Source organism: Triturus cristatus, chromosome 1_2, assembly GCF_964204655.1.
Source record: "Triturus cristatus chromosome 1_2, aTriCri1.1, whole genome shotgun sequence".
NCBI classification, from domain to species: domain Eukaryota; kingdom Metazoa; phylum Chordata; class Amphibia; order Caudata; family Salamandridae; genus Triturus; species Triturus cristatus.
Window position 1 is genome coordinate 957,409,994 of NC_140580.1, and position 25,025 is coordinate 957,435,018.

The 25,025-nt window shown below is 46.4% G+C and overlaps 1 protein-coding gene across 2 annotated transcripts in view; it reads right to left on the reverse strand.

The window, feature by feature from the left end:
- ANAPC2 (anaphase promoting complex subunit 2) overlaps window positions 1-25,025 on the reverse strand; it is a 284,740-nt gene that overhangs the window by 158,952 nt on the left and 100,763 nt on the right. For both annotated transcript variants that reach the window (XR_014962878.1, XM_085610066.1), the window contains exons 4-5: window positions 23,486-23,660; window positions 9,926-10,045 (exon numbers count right to left, since the gene is read on the reverse strand). Coding sequence is in view for 1 of the 2 variants with exons in the window: in XM_085610066.1 (XP_085466192.1) it covers window positions 9,926-10,045; window positions 23,486-23,660 (295 nt within the window). In the remaining variant the exon portion in view is untranslated. The remainder of the gene's footprint in view (window positions 1-9,925; window positions 10,046-23,485; window positions 23,661-25,025) is intronic.

The following is a 25,025-nucleotide window of genomic DNA, read 5'->3' on the forward strand; positions in this document are numbered from 1 at the left end:
TGAAAGAGTTGTTCTTCGATGTCTTCCGATCCGGAATCGTGTTCGGAAGCGGGGCTGGAGGATAGGTTCTCCACGCCTTCCACATCTTCGTCCTCGGCACTGAAGATGTTGGTCGGGGCCGGTGCCGCTTGCTGCGCTTCAAGTCTCGCTGCTCGTCGATTCCGAAGAGTCTTTTTGGATCAGAATCGGGCACAGGCCATACATGTGGATTCGTCGTGATCCGGTGAAAGGCATTTGTTGCACACCGGGTTGACGTCGACATGGGGATATTTCGCATTGCAAACAGGACACCGCTTGAATGGTGTCCTCGATTCCATCGTCGATGGTGTTGATGGTCGATGCGAAAAAGTTGTTTCTGAAGTTAGTAAACTAACAAGTAACTGTCGATACCGATCGGGAACAGTACCGACGCGAACTAAAGGCCTTTTGGCCTGAAAAAAGTTTTTCCTAACTTGAGTCAAGATAAGCACATCCGAACCCAATGGCGGAAAAAAACAATCTGAGGATGAAGAGGATGCCCATGCGCACTGTGGTCCAGGGGAGGAGTCACCTATCTCAGGATACTTCGAAGACTCTTCCAGGAAAACAACGTGCAAACACCCGGACCCAACACTAGGCGGCGATCTATGCACAGATATGAATTCAGCAGCCCACATGCCTCGAACGTAAGTATTACTAACTGCTGCATTGAAAACCCAGTTTTTTAAACGATGTTCAATTTATATTACACACAGGCTAAGTTGTTCAGCTGGGGGAAAAGGATTGATGATAAATGTCCCTGATGCAGGGGTATTTCTGCGATCTAGTGCACTTCTTTTGTAGCTGCCCAAAGTTGCAGGCTGTCAAGCAGGGTATCTTGGATCTGTAGGAGATCTTTGGAGTAAGACTGCATATCAGTCTAACATTAGCGATCTTTGTGACGGACACATCATTCACAGGGACTGCAGGGCAGCTTCATTTTATGTTTGTATCTACGGCAGTAGCATGCTTTTTGATGGCTACGGTAAGGAAAGATAGCGAACCATCCACAGTACAACAGTGATTTTCCCCGAATGTTGAGTATTTGGAACCTGGAGAGTGCTCTATAGAATTGTAAGGGGAGGGGTGCAAGAAGGCAGGGAAAGAAGATCTGGAACCCCTTGAGGGCATAAGTTTGGATAAGCGTCTACAATGCTGCCCGGCTTAGATTAATGGAAGCTTTTCCGCTCCTTTTTAACACACTTTTCTCTTTTTTTATCCTCTAGGCCTTTCTTTTACTCAGTTTGTTTATGTAAGCTTGGCATGCAAGCAGGTCACCCATCGCCCCCCGTCGGGGGCGACCTGATGATTTTGGTTCCTATGAAATGTACTGAGGAATGAATCCTTAATTGTAATCATGTTATGCTCCTTTTTGGCAATAAATACAAGAAATAAAAAAGAAAATGACAGGCGGACAGGACAGCAAAACTGACCTAAGGGCAAGGCTAAAAGGAAAGCACTCAGCCAAGCAGCGAGGGGGAGCTGGCAAACAGACCTGCTCCAAGAGACTGATTTGCACATGGCTGGATCCAAACTGATTTGGCATGGTAGGCAAAAGAATACTGGGTTGAAATACTACCTGAGCGATTGCAAGTGGTAAGACAAAATTGCAAGAAGTTCACCAATCACTTTTTGTGTGTTCGATGTACCTCTCTAAGTGGCAAGGGTCGGTCAACAATTGGGTCATATGCTCTCTATGCCACTGGAACCAAGCTACACCTGACAGACGAGCCCCAACTGAGGCAAAACAGGTCTTGGGTTGCAGGTCAGGGAGGACCTGGCCTGGCAGGTCAGGCTGGACTGTTCCCAATGGAGCAGGGTAGAGACTGATTTGCGTATGGCTGGGTGCAAACAGAGGCAGCATAGTAGGTATAACAACGACTGATTTGAATGCTAACCGAGTGATTGCCAGTGGTTAGACAAATTGCAAGCATTCCTCCTATCGCCTTTTGAGAGTTTGAAAGCCACCACTGGAAGGGGCTCTGGGTGGTGCAGACATTGTGTACAAAAGTGACAAAAATATGAAAAATATGTCAAAACAAGCAAGAGCAGGGTTTCAGTAGGGTGACTAAGGGATCATGAAAGACAAGTAACACCATAATCTGTTACATTTAGAAACAACTTTGAACATGTGCACATTGAAGTCTCAATAACAAAGTTTATGAAAGAACACGCAAACAAATATACATTAATTTTTAACCATAGCAAGGTGATAATAATAGAATTCAAAGGCTATGCTTTTCTCTTGAGTCTTTTAGATAAAATGCATCAAACATAGAAGGCTAGACAAGGAGCAGCAAGGTAGATGGTGTGAACACAGCCAGCACATCACGAACACTAATGCAGCAACAGCTTTAGGGGTAAAAATGAATCTCCTGATCCCTGGATTCAAACCGTACCACTCCATGCGCCCATACACTCTACTAATGCATGTCGTGAGGCCACAACCACTGCCTGGCCTTCCTGCTGTGTGGCAAAGAGTAGTCTCTGCATGGGCTGGGTAGTCCTGGCAGAGGCAGGGAATACAAAGAAGAGTTGGTGAGCAGCAAGAGGGCAGCACACAAGGAACAGAATGCACCAGGCAGTGGGGATGGCAGGGAGAAAGTACTTCCAGCTAGCTACAGCCATGCCTCCTTTGTGGGCAGTTTGATGACAAGGACACTGGCATCATCACATCCGGCCACAGCAATTCCTACATATCTACCAAGGGAGTATTTGGTTCCAACAAATTAGTCTGTCTCATTGCACGTGCAGGGGTCTTTCATCATCTTACAATGGTGGCTTTAACGAACGCTTCACCATACATGCATTGCAATAGAGGCATTTCTTTGGCAGTATTTGTGGTGCAATGTAAAATCTGCAGTTGTTTCTACCTAACAAACCTTCACATCAAAACGTAAAACAGCCACAATGCATGTAGGAGTGTTGTTGGAATAACCGTACCATGGGACAGGAACTCACCGAACTTTTTTTACAAACAAATGCCCAGTTTTCCCTTTCTGCAGACATTCTAAAGCAGGCTGTCTGGCAGCGTATGTAATAGACTGCACAAAAAAGTAACAGCCTTTATTTTGGACAAATCCAATGACAGAAACAGGAGGTGTACAGGAATGTAAGGTTGTACACCACCCCCTCGAAACATGAAAAGGCTTCTTCTGAAACGTTTCAAATATTTTCAGGTATTCACAGTGCAAGTAAATACTATCTTTAGAATAGAAGCATTTACTTCAAGCATCAGGTCTGCGGATGTAGAACTCGCTTCACGCGATGGCATGGTAGATAGATGCACCATTACTTTAACTGAGAGGCTAGCTAAACACTGGTGGGTGTATTCTGGCCTCTCTAACTTCTTCTCTGACTCCTCATTTTGAGAATGTAGAATAAATATCTGAAGGAAGTGAGAAATACAGGGTCTGCAAATTTGTGCTGTAATCTAATAGATTCACTCTGCCTTCAGAGTGTCACAGGTGTCTCCACCTGATGTCTGTAGCAAACAGAGGTGAACATACTTTTCTACAAGCACTGTGCTAGAGTAGTACCGGGTCTGAGGAGCCTATACAAGCTCAAATGGAAAGGACAGCTTCAGGTCTTGCGTCTGAGGGTGAAATCAGGGTCCGCACTTCTCCTGGAGAACATTCTGAAGACAGGACCGAAACCCTGCTGCACTTGCCCATTCTCTTCTGACAGAACTGCACTACCCCAGTCGACAAAGACAATCCTGCAAATAGAGCCGTAGAAGTTGCCATCTTTCTTGTAGAATGCGCATGTACCTTGGCTTGTAAAGGTTTTCCAGCTTTGACATGACACAAGGAGATCGCCAAAGTTATCCACCTTGAAATACTGGCTCTGGAGAGTGCTAAACCTTTCCTGGGACCAGAAAAGGCCACAAAGAGCTGGTTTGTTTTTCTGAAAGATTTTGTTTTATCGATGTAGAATTTCAAACACCGTTTAATGTCTAAAGAGTGTAGTGCTCTTTCTGCAGATGATGAAGGATCTTTAAAAAATGTATGTAATACCACCGGTTCATTCAGATGGAAATTGGAGGGGACCTTAGGAATGAACTTTGGATTTGTTCGAAGAATAACTCTATCTTGTCTGAATTGTAGAAATGGTTCTGCAATTGAGAAGGCTTGGATCTCGCTGACCCTTCTTGCCGACGTGAGAGCTAATAATAAAGCCGTTTTCCATGAGATAAACTGTAAGTCCACCTTATGTACTGGTTCAAACTGCGGTTTCATGAGCTGTGCAAGAACCGTATTAAGCTGCCAAGCAACCACTGGGCGTTGTACTGGGGGAAACATCCTGAAAAGCCCTTTAAGACATTCTTTTATAACTCTTTGAGACCAAAGAGATGGGCGGTGAGGAACTCTTGTGTACCTTGAGATAGCGGCCAAATGTACTTTTATAGACATATGAGAAAGTCCAGATTTAGCCAAATTTAAAAGATATGGAAGAATTTGTTCAGAGGAGACGTGAAAAGGATGCAGATTTTTAGATGCACATCAATGACAAAATATCTTCCATTTAGCCGAATATGTTTTATTTGTAGAGATTGCTCGAGATCGTGACAGAATCTCCCGGCATTCCTGAGGGATATTCAAAAGTTGGAACTCATGTTCGTGAGGTTCCATGCTGACAAGTTCAGCGACTTCAAATTTGGATGAAGAATTTGACCGTTGTTCATAGTGATTAGATCCTGAACTAATGGAAACTGTATCCTGGGTGTCACTGATAATTTGATAAGTTCGGAGAACCAAGCTTGTCTCGGCCAAGCTGGGGCTACTAGAATCAGATGGCACGACTCCGATTTAATCTTTCTCAAGACTTTCGATATTAGCGGAAATGGGGGAAATGCATACGCAAACATCCCTGTACAGCACATCTGAAGAGCATTGCCCCACAAACCTTTTTGTGCAAACCTGCTTGCAAAGTGTTTGCATTTTGAGTTGTGGTGATCCGCAAACAGATCTAGCGATGGAGTGCCTCATAGCTGGAATACTCTGAGAAGCTGTCTTTGGTCCAATTCCCACTCGTGAGAAACCTTGGACGATCTGCTCAGAACATCTGCCCTTGTGTTGTCCACTCCCGGAACGTGTTGGACTTGAAGTGATATGTTGTGAATCAGAAGCCACTTCCAAATTTCCTGCGCTTGCTTCGACAGTATTTTTGATTTTGTACCCCCCTGTTTTAGAAGGTAAAACATCGACGTTGAGCTGTCTGTCTTGACCAGTACTGTTGAATCGTGAATCCTGGGGAGAAACGCTTTTAGACCCAAGAAAATAGCCTTTAGCTCCAGCAAGTTGATGTGAAGCTGAGCTTCGCGCTTTGACCAGTGACCCTGAATCTCGAGCTCCTGGGGATGCGCTGTCCAACCTTGTAGTGAAGCATCCGTCATCATCACAAAACTAATTCTGCGGTTCGAAAGTCAGTCCTTCCGTTAAATGATCTCTGACCTTCCACCATGACAGGGCCTTAAGAATCTGAGGAGTGATAACTATTCGATCTTCGAAAGATCCCGGAGACTGAATCCATTGCTTGTCTAGCAGCTCTTGAAGAGGCCTCATGTGAAGTCTGCAATTGGGAAGTAGGGGAATACAGGAAGACATCATCCCCAGCAATGATTTGTAGATTCTCACTGAAACGTACTTTATTTGCAAATGGAACACCAGGTTTATTATTTTTTGAATACACTCCTCTGAGGGATAAGCTTTCGCCTTCTTTGTGCGAATTATAGCTCCCAGAAATTGAAGGGACTGTGATGGCATGAGGTGCGATTTTTCTAGGTTGATTCTCAGACCTAGACAACTGAATAGGTCCATGCAACATTTTAGAGAATGTTGGGTTTCCCTGAACGAAGAACCTTTTATTAGCCAATCGTCTAGATAAGGGAAAGTTTGGTGACCTTGAAGTCTTAGATGTGCCGCTACTGGCGCCATACATTTTGTAAAGATTCTTGGCGCCTACTTCAGACCGAAAGGCAATACTTGTGATGGCGCCCCACCACCATGAAACGAAGAAACTTTGTGATTTATATGAATTGGGACATGAAAATAAGCATCTAAGAGGTCCAGGGATGTCAGATAATCTCCCTTGCAGACAAGATGGAGTTTTTTCTGCAGGGATAACATTCGAAAAGATTTCTTTTTGATGAATTTGTTCAAACCTCTCGGGTCCATTACCTGCCTCCATTTCGATGTGTCTTTTTTCTTTATTAAGAAGAAATGCGAAAAAAAGCCTTTCCCTCGTTGAAGACACTGAACTTCTTCTATTGCTTCCTTTTGTAGAAGAGATAAAATTTCCGCCTTGAGGGCTGAAAGGGGTTATTGTTTCCTGCATATAGGAGGATGATTTGGAGGCTTTTGTATGAACTCCAGGGTATGGCCTTGTTGAATCACATCCAAAACCCATCTGTCTGTTGTTATTTACAGCCAAGCCGGATAAAAGGAGGAAAGGTAATGATTCTTGATGTTTGAACATGTGGTGGGTGCCTTGACAGTCAATGCCGTCCATTAGATTGTTGCGATTTACCTCTCGCAGATGTCCTCCCTCTGGACAGTTGCTGGTATGTGTTTGAGGAACGAAATTGTTGATTTTTTGGAAGATGGGCGATACCCCTGCGGATTGTACGGCTGATATCTATTGGATTGGATAGAAGATCTTTGCATATATTGTCCTCTAGAACCTCTCCTCCGAAAGGACTGGAACCTGCCCTGCTGAAGAGACCCCAACGCACACGCTGTATCCGTGTCAGTTTTGATACTTTGGAGGGCATCATCCACATGTTTTCCAAAGAGGTTCTCTCCGTCAAACAGCATGTCCACTATTTTCGCTTGCACTTCTGGTCTAAAATAAGTGGCTTTAAGCCATCCTTGCCTTCGCAGTGCCACTGCACCTGCCATTTGCCTGAAAGCCACTGAAGAAAAATCCATCGCAATGTCTATGGATTCCGAAGCCGCCATAGCTCCATCCTGTAAAATGGCGGCCGCTTCCTCCTTCTTATCCTCTGGTAGATGAGCCAGTAAAGGTGCTATATCTGACCACATCTGCCTATTATATCTGCTAATGAGAGCTAACGCAATTGCAGCCTTAATGGAGGACGCTGCCATCACAGCAAAACGCTTCCCCGCACCATCCATTCGCCTCCCTTCCTTATCCGGGGGAGCTGCAGATGTGGAAACCGGATTTTTGGAGTGTCTTTTGAGCGGCTTGCATCACTACAGACTCCGGCTGCGGATGTCCAATTAAACAAGCAAGAGAAGATTCTGGGGCTCTATATTTCTTCTCAATCCGGGGCACCAAGGCAGCTACCGAAGCCGGGTTCCTCATTATTTTTAACCCTTCATCCCACATGTGAGCAATAATTGGAATAGATCTAATGGATTTCCGTGAATCCTCTTTGAAATCATAGAGGAAACACTCAGCTTCTTGTACTGGAAGCGGAATCTCAAATCTTCTTGAAGCTTTTTCCATAATGTCATGGAAACCTCCAATATCTTGTGGCGGAGAGTTCGCCGGCGATGGTGATGGAGACGGCGTAGTGGGTAGAATGTATTGATCCCATTCATCCCCAACCTGAGAATCCTGAAGAAGTTCCCCTTCTTCCGGTTGATCTACATCACTCTCCTCTAAATCATCCCTATTGTAACAATAGGAGGAGATTGTATTTTCTGAGTTGAAATTTTGGGAGAGGGTTGAGGTGGTTGAACTTGAGCAGGCGTAGATGAAGTTTTCAAAGTTTGAGTGTTAGCGCCAGGTAACCGTCTATAATAATCGTTTATCATAAGACGCAAGCCTGTTACTAGAGAAATTGGCATTGATATAGTGTCCTCACTCAAATCAGATTGAGGTTCTTCCTCCTCCTCGTAGTCATATGACTGCTGAAACGACTCATATCTTTCTGATTCTTGTGCAGTACGATCCTGGAAAGAGAATACTTCCTGAACCTCCTGATAATCTTCATCGTCAGTCTCCTGGCTCTTTATCTGAAGTTGAGACGGACTATATGCCACTCCTGATGACTCTTCATCTTCTGACTGTAATTCCAGCAGATTAGATGGAGGAAGCAGAGAAATCTTTTTCCAGCCGGTAAAATCTGAAAATGTCTTCATCGTCGACGATGGAATAAACTTTAACGAAATTGACGTCTTTGCCTTGGGAGACTTAAAAGATGCCGTCGACGGGAAATATGAATTATCGTCGACGAAGTGGTCGTCGACGGAGTCGTCGTCACTGAAGTCGTCAACGAGGTCGTAACCTGCCTCCCCGTCGACGGGGTCGTCGACGGGCCTTTCTGCGACGACGATGTCTTAGTCGTCGCCGCATCTGTCGTCGTCGATATGGTAGTCGTCAACGGAGTCGTCGTCGCCGGAGCTGTCGACGTTTTCATTGAAACCAATGCCGGCGACGCCCCAGTTTTAGTCGACGGAGCTGAAGAAACTTCTCTGGACCCTGATGATTTTTTAAGAGGAGTCTGAGGAAGAGTAGACGAAGAAGCCTCTTTGTCTTTCGTTTTCTGCCTTTTAAGCTCTACCTTCTACTCAGAATCAGATTTCCTCTTTTTAGATGATTTAGTTTCCTCTTCAGAGTCAGAATCTGAAGTGACCTTCTTCTTTTGAAGCCACAACAGAAGCCGTGCCTCCCTGTCACGCAGGGTTTTCGCAGAAAAGGTTCTGCAATGCTTACAGTCCTTAGGCACGTTTAGGGTGCAGACAATACAAACAGTCCTTGTGTGGATCTTCAGAAAACAGTCCAGGTTTTCCACAGGATCTGCAGGGCCTGAAGAGCCTCTTTTTAGAGCTTTCAGCAAAATATGAAACACAGTACCTCAAATCCAGTAGAAAGAAAGAACTTCCAGTTGAAAAAGAGGTCAAAAGTTCACACAGGAACAAAACTGAGCAAGGCTCAGGGAGACTCCTCCTCACACGAAGACGGTTGGAAATCTTCGTGCTCTGCTGGGGAGTGTGATGTCAGGGCTGGTAGCTGATTGGCTGAGTCTTGGACCAAATAATGATGAGGTCTGGTTACCAAATATCATGATTACCTATGGGATTTTGCTAGGCAGTTTTTTCTAATACTGCTATGGTCATTCTGTTACCGTGAGACTCCCACCATGACGGCGGGGAAGATACAAGCATGTGAATCTATGAAAGATTGAATACTGGAGAACTGCACTACCCCAGTCGATTCACATTAAAAATGTGCACAACGCAAACACAGAAAACGGAAAGCAATGGACACATAGGTGCTCCGCCTCTAGAGGAGCCATTTGTTTCTAAAGAGCATCAGCTGGAAAGAGTTCCGTGCAAGACCGACCAACACCTGTGGAATGCACTGAAGCGCCTGTGCCAATTTCAATCAGTGGGAGGTGAGAAAAAAATGCACAACTTTCTGTATTTACAAATTTCTGTATCTGAGGATCAGCAGAGATGAGAGCCTTATGAAACGAAACAGGGCCAACCTCTGAACTTTCAAGCACAGGCGCTAACAGAGAAACAGGTAGGGAGATTTCCAATTTCTTGATATGCCAGTCTAGATAAATAAGCGAAGATGACATAAAGCTGCGTGTATCTGCCTATAGAGATATTGGTGTTTTTGAAAGTAAACACTTGTCTGTCAGATAAAAAGCCCAAGCAACTTTTTCACAAATAGTAGTTCAAAAGTCCATATTATACTTTGTGAAACTATTATGAAACAAGTCAGCAAACTGAGCCTTGGAGTTAAATTAGTGCACATCAAGAGTAAGGTGCAAGGTTACAAGCAATGACAATATAAGCACAATAATTGTACTAAAGGCGCTGCAAAGTCCTAAAACAGCATGTCCGACCCACTTTTCACTCAGACGTGTGTCCAACTGGTCATAAAGCCTGTCCATCTACTAGATGTCCTGAGGAAGCATGGAAAAACGAACCTGGGTGCAATAGCCTGGTCTCCAGTGCAGTTTTCAGTGACGTAAGGAGCTGCTGTCGCTGATTTGTCCTTTCAAGGCAGTATTTCAAGTCTTCTATTGCTGGTTTAGAATCTGGAAAATCTAGGAAAAAAAAATCAGATTTAAAAATGTGTGCAGCGCACGTGTATTAAACAGATACCATTTGTACCGTTGCTGTTTAGCGCTAGGGTATACATTAAGGGTCAAAAAGCCACACCAGGCAACACAGCCTTGACGCCTGACAGACCAATTTTTGTCCACCCAATATGCCCACCAGCTTTCCACTTTAGCATTTTGCCTTTCAGGTGGGGCGCTAGATTGCCAGTCAATTGTTTCAGAATTTTCTTGCCCTTCAAGGAATATTTTTAAACGGTCAACTAAGTATTTAAGAGTTCCTGTTACTTGTCCAGCCAGTATTCCAGTCAGTCTTCATGAGCATGCAGATAAGTGGTCTAGGCCCCACGCACACACTGAAATTGTTGTCCTCACAATTCACATACATTATAATTGAAGTGCTGCTTGCAAGACTTCATGGTAAGACTGAGGCGCAATGCCCACGCTGCATTACACCGAAAGGCTTTGTGGTAACTCCTGCTGAGTGAATTGTAATATGCTTTCACACTATCCTACTCTGCATAACTTGGTATGTATTTACCATTTAACTTTGTTTTTAATGTATTATGCAGTCTCAAAACAAGTTATTGTGCAAATCGTACATGCACACAGCCCACAAAGATACAGCTATCCAATAGTGGGCAGGTGTTACATTTACTTTAACCTCGCTCAGTCAACAGAGTATGAAATCTTCAGTCAATTACTGAAACAAAGTACAAACAGGTAGTCGATATTAGATAACCAGAAATTCTGGGACAGCCACATTTTCACCAACTGCACAAACAACCGCAATGTTAAAATTTGTACTATCTATGTACACTTAAAGTACCATTTTAATGAAAGTAATAGATTAGTCCTATGAGATTTTGTTTCATTGCACTGAGCTTAGAACCTCATTTACACTGCTCAGTTTTGCCTTTTGGTATTAGCAGATTCACAACATGCATTAAGTAGTCCCGATGAAAGTAGCACCCAGAAATGCACTGAGACATAGCGGTGTACTTATGGTTAAACTCCTATTCCACCTATCTGCTTACATGGAATGATAGAAAAGTACCACAATGAGTAAGACTTTTGAATAAACTGTTGAATAAGTATGTGCACTCTGAAATATACCATAAAAGCGTGCACAGCAGTGCAACACCAGACACTTGCCAATCTTGACTTGTGGGTTGACACCGTTTTAATTTACAACAAATCTGCTTTTTTTGAACCAGTGTAAGCTTTTTGAGGGAATTCCCCAAAAATTCTCAACATTTCTACCCTGTAGGTAATTCCCAAATAAACAGCCCGCAATTATCTTCAAATTTCAACCTCAGATATTGCTTAGTGGACACCCGTCAGGACGGGCAGAAAAAGTACACAAAAAGGGAACACGGTGAGCGAGATGCAGGGGGAGAGAGAACGGGAGGACAGAAGCTTCCCTTGCAAAAATCACAGAGCATAGTTTGTGCGCAAGAAGGGATTGCCACTACAAGTGTTTATAGGCATCTACAAAATTTCAGTAAATGCTATCAATTGCTCGAAGAATGTACTCATAGTTTATGAGGTGGTTTGTTTATTTTTTAGTTAGGTGAAGTCGTTTTTCACCGCAGAAAAAGTCCAAGAAGCACACTCTTAGGTGAAAGCAGAGTTTAAAAGAGATGTCTATATTTTATCAACACTACAGTTATGAATAGATGAAGTGCAGCAGATTGATGCACTTTTAGCATGTGTTCTGGTCGTAGGGTGACCAACTGACATGGGTGCAAATTCAGGACAGTGAGTGTAAAAATTCAGGACAAGGGGTCAAAATTCAGGACAGGAGGTCAACATTCAGGACAAAAGGTACATTTTACAGACACATCAGAGAAGGTTGCGCAATAGTATATAAGTAAGTAAATAGACAACTACTAAAGTACAAGTGAAAATAAATTTATATTAGGTTGAGACAATTGTGCACTTCATGGTTTGTCAGTGTGCGCGCAGCTTTAAGCACATGTGCAGGTCTTTTTGTGGTAACAAAATCGCCTCCACCTTTCCAGCTCCCAGAGAAAATGCCATATGCCCGGTCCGGCCAGTCCGGCCTTGATACCACCCTCCAATGGTGCCCCTCATCTTCACATAGACCCTCTCTCATGTGTATTTAATTTCTTCTATAGTGCTACTCATCCCAAGTATGTGGGGCAGAGTGTTGGAGTGCGTTACAACACACACATATTATATAGAGACAATCACTCATATAAATGTGATAGTCAATGTATAAGAAATGTTGCTTAAGATAATGGGGGTTACAAGGTGTAATCATACTTTCATCCATCATTCAGTCTTTCACCATTCATTCTGTCCTTCCATCTGTGTGCCCATCCATGTCCATATTCAACCATTTACAAACCTATCCATCACGTATCCTTCCATCCATCATTTCACTCATCCATCCCTCAATCCACCCTTTTAGTCCTCCATCATCCATCCATCCACCCTTTCACCCTATCCATCCGTACACTCATCCATCCACTCTTCCACCCATCCATCCATTCACTCATCCACCCATCCATCCATTCACTCATCTATCCAGCCATTAACCAATCCAGCCATCCTTTCACTTACTCATTCATCCATCCATCCAGTCACTCATCCTTCTACCCATTCACCCGTTCAGTCATCCATTTACCCATCCCCCTTTCTCTTTCAATTCCCCTTTCACTTAGCCATCCACCCTTCCATCCACCCACCCATCCATGTACTCATCCACTCATGAATCCATCCATTGAACCTATCATTCATCCAACCTTTCACTCATCCATCCATCCTTTCTCTCATCCATCCACTCTTTCACTCCTTCACGCATCTATCTATCCTTTTGCCCATCTACCCTCCCTTTCACTCACTCATCCAGCCTTACAACCACCCTTTCACTCATCTGTCCGTCCATTCACCTTTTCACTTATCAATTCATCAATCCTCCCTTTCACTCAATTCATCAATCCATCCATTATTTCACTCATCCATCCACCCATTCACTCGCCCATCATCCACCCTTTCACTCATCCACCCACCCACCCACCCATCCATCATTTCATTCATCCATCCATCCACCCATCCCTTCACTTACTTACTCACTCACCTTTTCACATTAATTATGAGACCCATCAAGAACTCCACCCTCGCTGTAGTTCCTAAAGCAAGGGGTGGGGTGGGTTAGGGTTCACTATGCCCCTGCGCTTAGGCAATCTGAAAAAGTGGAAGGCATGAGTCATGCCTGATGCACAGTGCCTGGACGGGGGGTGACTGTGACATGGTTTTGTTTCCAGAGCTTTAAGTGGGATGTAAAAACTAGGGGGTCTCTCCAAAAGGGTGTTTAATGTAATAAAATGTGTGGCTTAAAACACAAACTAAAAATCTGTGCTCAATATAATGTGCCGCCAGACTGGTATTTTTGTTGCTTCTGTCATTGCAACCAGATATATAATACAACAAGTAATTTTACACTTGCAACAAGTAACGTTACACCTACAACAAGCCAGAACTATTGGCTCTGTCAATGGTTGTTAGATGCATAAAATAAACAAGCATTTACAATGCAATGGTCTCGGCATTGGTAAAGTTAGAGCTATTGGCATTGCTCATGACATTATTTTTGTTTATGTCTTTGTTTTTAAAACATTTAAAGAAACGGCATTGTTATTGACAATGTCAATAGCTTAATCACTCTCAAATGCGAGACCTATTGCATTTGCACCCACACACAGATTAAGCTATCGACATTGTAAATAACAATGCCGTTTCTTTAAATGTTTTAAAAACTAAAACATAAACAAAAATAATGTCATGACCAATGCCAATAGCTCTCTTTTACCTGCTATTGTGCACCTCCCTCTTTGCCGCCCCTCTTGCACACACCCCCACTCATCATCACCCCACCTTTTCCAGTCTCAAAGCCCCCAGTGCTCCCGCTCTACAGCACCTCTGCATTTCCCTTGTCTCTGCATCCCCTTTACAAGTTCACATGGCAGCAGCCTTTTACATTTCCTCCTGTGAACTGGTTAATGTAAACGCTAATGCAAAAGGCCAAGGAGAGGAATTTCTTTTGGCACTTGGCTCCACCTTTGTCTAATCTTCCACATTTGGTGGATGGAAAATGGACATCTAAATACGTTGTCCTGAAATACAAGTTTTAACATTCTTAAAAATAAAATTCACCAAGGTATATTTAATGTAGTATCTGGATTCTCCATTCAGGAGTACAGTGTAAGGGAGCTTAACAGTCATAAATGAATATGCTACTTACCAGTATGCATCTGTTCTTGGCATGTAGGGCTGCTGACATTCATATCTGTGCATAGATCGCCGCCTAGTGTTGGGTCCGGATGTTTGCACGTTGTTGTCCTGGAAGAGTCTTCGAAGTATCCTGAGATAGGTGACTCCTCCCCTGGACCACAGTGCGCATGGGCATCCTCTCCATCCTCAGATTGTTTTTCGCCATTGTGGCAGTGATGGAGTAGATATAGAAAGTGATGACCATGCTATGCAGTAATTCTGAGAGCTGCAGCTGCTACAGGCGCCGGGGAGGAGGGCGGGCGATATGAATGTCAGCAGCCCTACATGCCAAGAACAGATGCATACTGGTAAGTAGCATATTCAGTTCGAGGCATGTGGGCTGCTGAATTCATATCTGTGCATAGAATATATAGCAGTACCTCCCATTAGCGGCGGCCACCAGTGCCAGCTGCAGCGGTCTGAAAAAGAGTTTTGAGAACAGCCTGTCCTACAGCTGCCTGCTGTTTTGAGTGTACATCTACACAATAGTGTTTGGTAATTGTATGTATAGTGGACCATGTGGCTGCTCTACATATATCATGTAAAGGAATGTTTCCCAGGAAAGCCATGGAGGCCCCTAACTTACGTGTTGAGTGGGCCCGTGGGGGAATCGTTAATGTGCGTTTAGCCTTTTGATAGCAAATTTGAATACATTTAACGATCCATCTGGCTATACCTGCTTTGGAGATTGCGTTGCCTTTGTGTTGTGGGGAAAAGGCGACGAAAAGTTGTTTCGTTTTCCTAAAGTTTTTAGTTCTGTCTATGTAGTACATGAGGGCTCTTTTGACGTCTAGTGTATGGGGCATCCTTTCAGCGACATTTTGTGGATTCTGAAAGAAAACAGGCAGTTCAATGGTTTGATTCATGTGGAACTGCGATATTACTTTAGGCATGAATTTGGGGTTGGTACGTAGTACGACCCTGTTTGCGTGAACCTGTATGAATGGCTCTTGAATGGTTAGTGCCTGGAGTTCACTAACTCTTCTCAACGAAGTGATTGCTACTAGGAAAGCCACCTTCCAGGTGAGGAATTGAATCTCACATGAGTGGAGAGGTTTGAAGGGTGGACCCATCAGTCGGGTGAGGACCAAGTTGAGGTTCCACACTGGTGCTGGTGGGTGTCTTGGGGGAATTACTCGTTTGAGTCCTTCCAAGAATGCTTTGATGGCAGGCACTCTGAATAAAGAGAGGTGCTGCCTGTTTTGGAGATAGGCTGCTATTGCGGTCAAATGGATACGTATTGAGGTGTATGCCAGATTGCATCGGTATAGGTGTAAGAGGTAACATATTATGTTTTGAGTGGATGCGTCTAGCGGGTTAATGTCATTGTTATTACAATAAATGACAAACCTCTTCCATTTGGCTGCATAGCAAGCTCTGGTAGGGTGTTTCCTAGCTTCCTTAATGATGTCCATACAGTCAGGTGGCAGGTTTAGGTAGCCAAACTCTAGGACTTCAGGAGCCAGATTGCCAGGTTCAGCTGTTGCGGATCTGGGTGCTGAATTTCTCCATGGTTGTGCGTCAAAAGCGCGGGTTTGATCCGCAGCCTTTGATGCGGCCCCACGGAAAGTTCCAGAAAGGTGGTGTACCATGGCTGGCGTGCCCATGTTGGAGCAACCAGGATGAGTGTCAGTGAGTGCTGTCGCAGTTTGCGTGCCACTAGCGGTATCAACGGCGCTGGGGGAAAAGCGTACGCAAATCTGCCGGACCAGTTCATCCATATCGCATTGCCCTGCGACTGTGGATGTGGGAACCTGGCGGCAAAGCTTTGGCATTTTGCGTTTTCCCTTGTGGCGATTAGGTCTATCTCTGGATGACCCCACTGCTGGAAGTACGGTTGGAGTACTGATGGGTGTAACTCCCACTCGTGCATTTGGTGGCTGTGTCTGCTGAGCAGATCCGCCATTTGGTTGTCCTTGCCGGGGAGGTGTTCCGCCATGAGGAATATGTTCCACTGAATGGCCCACTTCCACATGCTCTGAGCCAGATGAGACAACTGTGGAGAGTGTGTTCCTCCCTGCTTCTGTATGTAGTACATGGCAGTCATGTTGTCCGTCCGGATCAACACGACCTTGTTGCACAGGTGTACTTTGAATGCTTTCATAGCCAGGAAGATTGCCATCAGTTCCAGAAGGTTGATGTGCATCTTCTTTTGTTGTGTAGTCCATAGTCCCTGCACTGTGTAATTGAGTACATGGGCTCCCCATCCCTGGAGAGACGCGTCCGCTGTCAGTATTATTTGTGGAACAGGCTCTTGGAACGGTCGGCCCTTGCAAAGGTTTTGTGGATTCCACCAATGCAGAGAGTTGTATGCCCGACCGCTCACCAACACTAGGTCTTTTAATTGCCCGTGAGCCTGATTCCATTGACGTGCTAAGTACTCCTGAAGCGGGCGCATATGTAGTCTCGCGTGTGGGACTATGAAAATGCAGGAGGCCATCATGCCTATCAACTGCATGAACACTCGCGCAGGGAGGGAGTGTTGGGGTTTGAACTTGGAAATCAGCATTTGCATGCTGTTGATCCTCACTAAATTTGGCTGAGCTGTGGCTGCCAGAGTGTCTATGGTCGCACCTAGGTACTGTTGTACGTGTGCGGGTTGGAGATGTGATTTCAGGTAATTTAGTGAGAATCCCAGACTGTGAAGAAGGTGAATGGTGCGGGACATGTGGCTGGCACATTGCTGGGCTGACTTTGCCTGAACAAGCCAGTCGTCCAGGTAAGGGTAGAAGTGAATGTGTTGCCTTCGTAGATGTGCAGTCACGGTAGCTAGGCACTTTGTGAAAACTCTGGGTGCTGTTGTCACTCCGAAGGGGAGGACTTTGAATTGATAGTGCTGCCCCTGAATGGTGAACCGGAGATATTTTCTGTGTGACGGGTGTATGGGTATGTGGAAATACGCATCTTTGAGGTCTAGCGTGGCTAGGAAGTCTCCCTGTTTGAGCAGCGGGAGGACTTGTTGTAGGGTGAGCATGTGGAAATGCTCTGAGAGAATGTAGCGGTTGAGGGGTCTCAGGTCTAGTATAGGTCTGAGTGACCCGTCCTTTTTTGGTATTAAGAAGTACAGGGAGTACACCCCCGTACCTTGCTCGTGGACGGGTACGACCTCTATTGCGCCTTTTTTCAGCATACTTAGCACTTCCTGCTGTAATAGCGCTAAGTGCTCTGAGGACATAGGACGGTGTTTTGGCGGTATTGTGGGTGGAGTGGAGGTTAATTCTAGGCAGTAACCGTGTTTGATAATATCTTTGACCCACCTGTCCGTGGTGATGGAGTTCCACGTGGACAGGAACCTTTGTAGCCTTCCCCCGACAGGTGTTATGTGGTCGGGAGGAAGGGAGAGGGCGTCACTGTTTGTTTTTGGGGGAGGACCTGGTATTGCCGTATCCGCGTCCTCTGCCCTTTGTGCTGGAGCCACGATATCCACCCCTGGTGTTTTTATCGTAGGTACTCTGTGTGTTGCCCTTGTTGTAGGTTTGCTGTGACCCCTGTCCTCTACCTGCTCCTCTATTTCCGGGGCGACGAAAGGAGCCACTCCGAAAGGTCTGCGTTTGGAGAGCTCCCATGGACTTTGCAGTGTCCGTGTCCTTTTTTATTTTTTCTAGGGTGGTGTCAACCTCTGGTCCAAATAAGTAGTCGGGGTTGACCGGTTGATTGAGAATGTTATTTTGAACCTCCGGTTTGAATCCGGAGATTCGTAACCAGGCGTGTCGTCGTAACATGACGCTGGTGTTTATTGCTCTGGCAGCTGTATCTGCGGCATCCAGTGCACACTTAATGGATGCGTTTGTGAGGAGTTGTCCCTCCCTGATGAGGATCTCTGCTCCCTCTTTGTATTGGTCAGGGAGATGTTGGAGTAGGGTTTCTAATGTGTCATAGTGTGCGCGATCGTAGCGAGCTAGGAGCGCCTGGGTATTGGCAATACGCCATATGTTAGCTGCCTGGGCTGCAACCCGTTTGCCGGAGGTCTCTAGCACCTTGGACTCTTTGTCCGGGGGAGGAGCATCCCCAGTTGTCTGCGAGTGCGCCCGTTTGCGAGCATTAGCGACTACGATGGAGTCCAGAGGCAACTGGCCTCTAATGTACGTAGGGTCCCCAGGCGCCGACCTATATTTCTTGTCGATCCTGGGGTTTATTACTCTTGCCCTGGTGGGTTCTTTGAAAATGTCCTTTGCTGGTTTGAGGACACCTTTCAACATGGGTAGAGTTTTGATATTCCTTTCTGAGGATGCGAAAGTATCCATTAGAAAATCGTCCTCGATTGTGTCAGAGTGGAGTTGCACACCATGATTGGCCGCAGCACGTTCAATTAGGGCGTTGAATGCGGCAGTGTCCTCTGTGGGAGACGTTTTTGCGCCATATAGCTGCGTGTCCTGTGTATCCATAGGTGCACCCGTGTCTACAGGGTCATCCCAAGCCTGGTCAGGGTCCTGTTGGCTTTCAGGGTCCATCTCTCTGGGGTAGGGGACGTCGTCACCCATATAGTCCTCCAAAACGTCGGTTTCGGAGTGTGTCGGAGAGAAGGACTGTGGATCTGGGTAAGAGGTATGGAGACGTTCGTAAAGAACTGGTTCCGAATCCGCTGGCAGCTTTTTCTTTAGCGGGATCCGGTAGGAGTCCAAAGCATGTTCGGAAGATATTCTCCGCTTGTGGAGCATAATTCTGCCGGTGTCGATGATGTGGGACGGTGACATCTCCGTAGGAGAGCGTTCGGCAGGTGTGATCCTAGTTTGGGTGACACGTGTTCTTATTTCAAACATTTTGGGCGCCGTGGATGGCGGCAGGCCAAAAGTGATATGGGGTGGTGCTGGAGAAGCTTTTTGAGCTTTTTTCGGCTCGGAGCCTGACGTGTCCTGGAGGGCAGCCTTTTCTTTGATGCGTTGCAAGGACGCTGCAACTTGTCGCACCTGGAACGCCGACGGTTCTTTGGCGCCGAGCGGTTCTGTAGAGGCAGGCGTGGACTTCTTCGGGGCCACGGGGTCATCGAGTCGAGGAGAGGTAGTAGCCGTCGACGGCGTCGATGATTGGGCCTTAGGTGCTGCTTTCGTAGCGGTGTGCGACGCAGCGGCCATTTTGACCTTCGTGGCCGGAGCCGATGGTTTCGGTGCCGGGTGCCGAGGCGGTTTGGCGGTACCGATGGCCTTTTTCCGTGTGTCGGCGCCGACGTCGGCTGCTGCGAGTGCGGCACCGAAGTCCCGTTTGGTGCGGTCGGTGCCGACGGGTTTGGCTGGCGTCGAAGGTGTAGTGGGCTTCGATCCGACCAGTGTCACTTTCAGTTTCGGTTTCTGTGGAACCGACACGACTTTTGGTTTCGGTTTCGAGGAAGGGAAACCAGTCGTTTTGGGTACTAATGGCTGTCGCTGAATGTCCGAGGCCGGGCCCGAGGGCGGGGCCGAAGAACTGCGGGATAGGTCTTGGGTAAGGCCCGAAGGCGATCCCTCGACCGGAGCCATAGACTGACGCACTGGGATATCCTCCGTCTGTACGGGTAGGCCTTGCTCGTCACCGGAGCTACTTTCTTCGGCCCCTAAGGCCTCATCGTAGTCTCCTACCTCGGTGTCGGCTTCATCTCTGTGAAAGAGTTGTTCTTCGATGTCTTCCGATCCGGAATCGTGTTCGGAAGCGGGGCTGGAGGGTAGGTTCTCCTCGCCTTCCACATCTTCGTCCTCGGCGCTGAAGATGTTGGTTGGGGCCGGTGCCGCTTGCTGCGCTTCAAGTCTCGCTGCACGTCGATTCCGGAGAGTCTTTTTGGATCGGAATCGGGCACAGGCCATACATGTGGATTCGTCGTGATCCGGTGAAAGGCATTTGTTGCACACCGGGTGGACGTCGACATGGGGATATTCCGCATTGCAAACAGGACACCGCTTGAATGGTGTCCTCGATTCCATCGTCGATGTGGGGTCGATGGTCGGATAAGATGCGAAAAAGTTGGTTTTGTTAAGTCAGTAAACTAACAAGTAACTGTCGATACCGATCGTGAACAGTACCTTTTGGCCTGAAAAAAAAAGTTTTCCCTAACTTGAGTCAAGATAAGCACATCCGAACCCAATGGCAGAAAAAAACAATCTGAGGATGGAGAGGATGCCCATGCGCACTGTGGTCCAGGGGAGGAGTCACCTATCTCAGGATACTTCGAAGACTCTTCCAGGACAACAACGTGCAAACATCCGGACCCAACACTAGGCGGCGATCTATGCACAGATATGAATTCAGCAGCCCACATGCCTCGAACATATACATACAGGGAATACAATATGAAACAAGCATTGCTAAAGTCAATAGACCTTGCTTTTTTAAAGATCACACTTGCATGCCCTTTACAATTTGCAGTCAGCACTTTTCAGATGCAGGATTCAGTTACGTAGTGACACATCCACGTGCTCTTTAAAAAACACACACACACACACAGCGAGAACTATTTGCTTTGCCAGTACTTGTATTTTTTTTAACAACCCATGTATGCGTGGGATTAACAGCAGTGTATTTTTGTGGTTAGTGCAGTGTGGAGGGCAGAGTACGCATTTGTATGGCAACTGAGACCACTTTTTGGTTTGTGATGGTACACAGTATACGGGGATTCATGGGGCCAAGGAGAAGTATATTGTGTATTGGTGGGTACGGTGTGCATGGGGTGAGAGTAGGGAGCTTGAGTGCGTGAGCATGGGGTAGGTGTGTTTGTGCAAGGGACGTGGCGCAGGTCGTAGGCACAGATTGTGACTTTGAATGGGGGGCATGGTTTGTGCTCGTGGACACATCGATGAGTGTCTGCATTGCCAGGAGGCATGCACTCTGGATCGTGGAAACTCGCCGACCTGACAACAACAAAGGAGACTGGTGTGACTCAGGCAGGTGATCTCAGGCCCAAAGAACTAAGATTCAGATGGCGAGGCACATGCGTGGGCATCTCTGTGCCTGGGTGAATGTCCCACTGACCAACGATACTCAACACCAAAAGGGTAATGATGACCCAGAAGGGGGTGGGCACGCGCTGCCATACCTACCCATACATTCATGGGAACGCTCCCCGGATATTAACACACGCACTTTCATGTACATGATAAAATCACCGAGTGGTCGCTCAGTGTATAATGGAAGTCTGGAAGGGTTGTGGGATTCCCATTAGGTAGTTTCGGATCCCCCACCTGGATTATAAAGTAGGTGTTTGAGGTCCCCGATTCCCCGACCCCCTTCCCCCCTGCTCGAAGGACACTGCAAGTGTGATTACCTATCCCATGCTTATCACGACTATCGCGGTATACTGAAGTTTGAGGGTCGGGGGTTCAGTCCCGAGGTTATAGCCACACCTTGATGAATGACAAAAGTCTGCCCCATAGCTCCCCATATTTTGGTAGACGGGATGTCTTTCCGTCTACACTTAAAACGACAAAGGGTGAACAGACCTTGACGAGATGTTGACTGTGTATCTCCAGTCCGGCCTGGACAGACACTTACCTTGTGTTTGTACAGCCACTTTCAGAACCTGTTCATCATGCCCTGCTACTGCTGATAGTGCTCTGATCCTGCTGAGTCCGGGCTCTCCCCTTCTGCTGTATCGTCCCCGAGTTAAATCAGCTGTGAAATATTTCCCTCCTGCCCGTGCTTCGGGTTTCTCCTGGGCTGCCAAGCTGGGACAGCGGGGGAGGGGCGCCGCTGCGGTATCTCCGGCACTCCAGTGACAGCCACACTCCTGCCGCTGCAGCAGTTACAGGCGGCTTACATTACTCCGCAGCGAAACAGGCGACGGACTTCACAGTCAAGTGCACTCAGAGTAGGCACAAACAAAGGACTAACACTGGATAGTTTACCCACGCGAGATACCGTGTAATAAAATAGGAGCCATCTTGGGACTGTCCTGATCCTTTGTTTAATGGGTTGAGGATTGAAAACGCAATGTAGGTCTCACAAGGACTGCCGCTTTCCACGCATACTAAATAAAATATATAATATTTATTTATTCAGTGTTATAGGCATTGGGTTGTAGGCTGCTACCAAGATGAGGCCGGTCGAGACGTCACTGTCTCAAGTATATTTCTAGAGTAAAAGTGACGTTTTGCCTGACCTTTACTAAGGGCCTCCCTGGCCAATACTATGTATAACGTCATCAACAAGAACTACCCGTTTGGTTAATTCTGGGCTGTCCTCGGGGGTTGAGACTGAAAAAACATAAAAATGTATTAGTCAAATCCGATGTCCACTGGCATACATGTTACGTCGCAAACATTATTGACATCTATTTGCATTTTTTACGTGTTTAAGTTCGTTCTGAATGACTGTGCTTAAGGAGACCAGAGCAGCAACCGGACGAAGGGGAAGCGGACGATCACACCACTGCCTTTCTCCGAGGCAGAGCAGAAATGCCTCGGAGAAAGGCAGCGTCCTTTTCGGATTCGGGGGCGTGTTTTGCTGTTGTCTCCTCCCTGAGACTTTTCGCAAAAAACACGCCCCCCGATCCGAAAAGGACGGGGCATGATCGGAGTGACTGACCTCTTCTCCAGTGGCTGGCCAGCATTTAAGAGGCCAGCCAATGGAGAACAGGGGAGAAGAGGGGCGGGTTCAAGCCCCTCTTCTCCAAGTCATAAAATCTCGCGAGTGAGACTGCGCAAGCGCAGCCTTCGCTAGCCGAGACCTAAAAAGCAGAAACCATGGCTGCTATACTATAACTATAATCCTTTCCTTTGAACTTCTTTTACCGCCTTCCTTCGATTAACTGGATTCTCACCTAGCAGCAGCTTGGGCGTTTTTGCACTTCCATCTGACAGAATGCCCTGCCCTAGACCGTGGCAAGAGGAGGCCACCACATGCTGCAACAGCCCTGCCTGCCCCATTGTCATTCTGTATGTGGCAGTCAGCCGCTTACAGAATGACAATGGGAGGGGGGTGGGGTTGCTCTTGTGCTCAGAGGAGTGTGAAGCAGCCCCATCATGGAGCTGAGGCCTCTCGCAGGGGAACAGCTCTGTTCCCTAACATGCCTAAAATTACGGACAAAAGGCGTCCGTAAAAAGGATCCTCACGGACAACGGACGTGAGGTCCAATTTACGGACTGTCCGTGAAATTTACGGACGGTTGGTCACCCTATCTGGTGGTGGTTGCAGCTGAAGGTATTAACAGGTGTGTCTGGGGCTTACCTCGCACGATGCTGAACAGCTCTTCTATGCGCATGCTCGCGTAGATACGATAGAAAAACCTCTGCACGTGGCAGCGCCACCGCCGTAGCGTGCTGCTGGACTCCGGCGTCGAGGGAGCACCAGTCTTGTCCTGCAGGAACACTTTACTGAGCCAGCCGATCACCTTCTCGATCCACTGTGAAAAGGGAAGGAGAGCTCATCGTGACAATCACACAGTGATAAAGTTACAGCTGCCCTCAGAATAGAATCAAACGTTCTACTGCAGATGATTAAGCACCAACTTTCTGGCATTTGGTGGTAGGAAAGTCAACTTTCCCCAAGTACTCTCCAGTTCATAGGTCGCATCTTATGTCACGGGCTGTTGGGAAAAAAAAATAACATTCCCTTGCAATGCTTCGTCATTTATGAAGTAGCAGTATAAATAGTTTAAAAATGAGGAGATAGAAAAATATTATTTTTGGTAATAAAAAATTATTCATAATCGTATGCTCCCCTGCTTAAAGAGGATATGTGGAATATGGCTGTCCCAAACGTACACAAGGTATTTGTTGCAAGCCACTAGGCTTTACCCCATCACATTCATCATCACATGCATAATGTGTGATCACATTCTGGTGTAGGGAACACACCTAACCAGTATAAGAGTAACACCCGGTGTCACCACCAACACGTAACAGGCATATGGTCTGAAGAGCAGGCGGTGCGCTAGGGCCCCCTCGGAATACCACCTTCATTTCCTGATAGGAGACACAGCCTCCACAGAGTTTCCCCCACTAGCCACTGACACCACGACTCAGTAACAAGCAAACCGGACTCTGCCACAGACTAAGCAAATACCACGATACAATCTGCAAGCTCCCTGACCCTCCCCATCCCCTCCACTTACCTCCTTGTTAAAGGTTATTAGTTTCCCCCCGGCAACTAACTGGGCGACTTCGCTGAGTTGGACACACATTCATGGACAATTCCAAAGATGGTGCACGGAGATAGAGTTGGGGACTGAATATCAACCCACATCCCGCGGTAATCTACATAGGCAGACACCAGACAACCTACCACTGCCCGTGACGGTTCAGCTGAACTGTACTCTCCGGTTCATCTTACTGTTTCTAATATTTGATGTAACATAGATGGGGGAGATGGCTGTTTCGGGTCACAATGTAATCATTTAATGGTCTGCATGCACCTATCTTCATGTTTGAATAAAAACATGCAATTCTGTACCATGAAAAGCGAAACTCCCAATAAAGAAATTTAAACAAAAAGTAACACCCGGTGTCCTGACATCCTCGCTCCCGACCCTTCCACTTTCAATAAATACCTACTGTAAGGCTCATCCAAAAATGCTGCTCCAGGGTCCTTCCAAGGCTTTCTCCCTCCGGTTTGTCCTTCAAAAAAAACCTTAGGTACGTCGCCTTTTGAGGTGTGCAGGACTACAACCAGAGGTGACTACTAGTCACATGTCCCAATGGCAATCAATTTTTACAACTTCAAATCAGAGGTAATCAGTGGAGAGTATAAGATGGTCAAAGATCTTAAA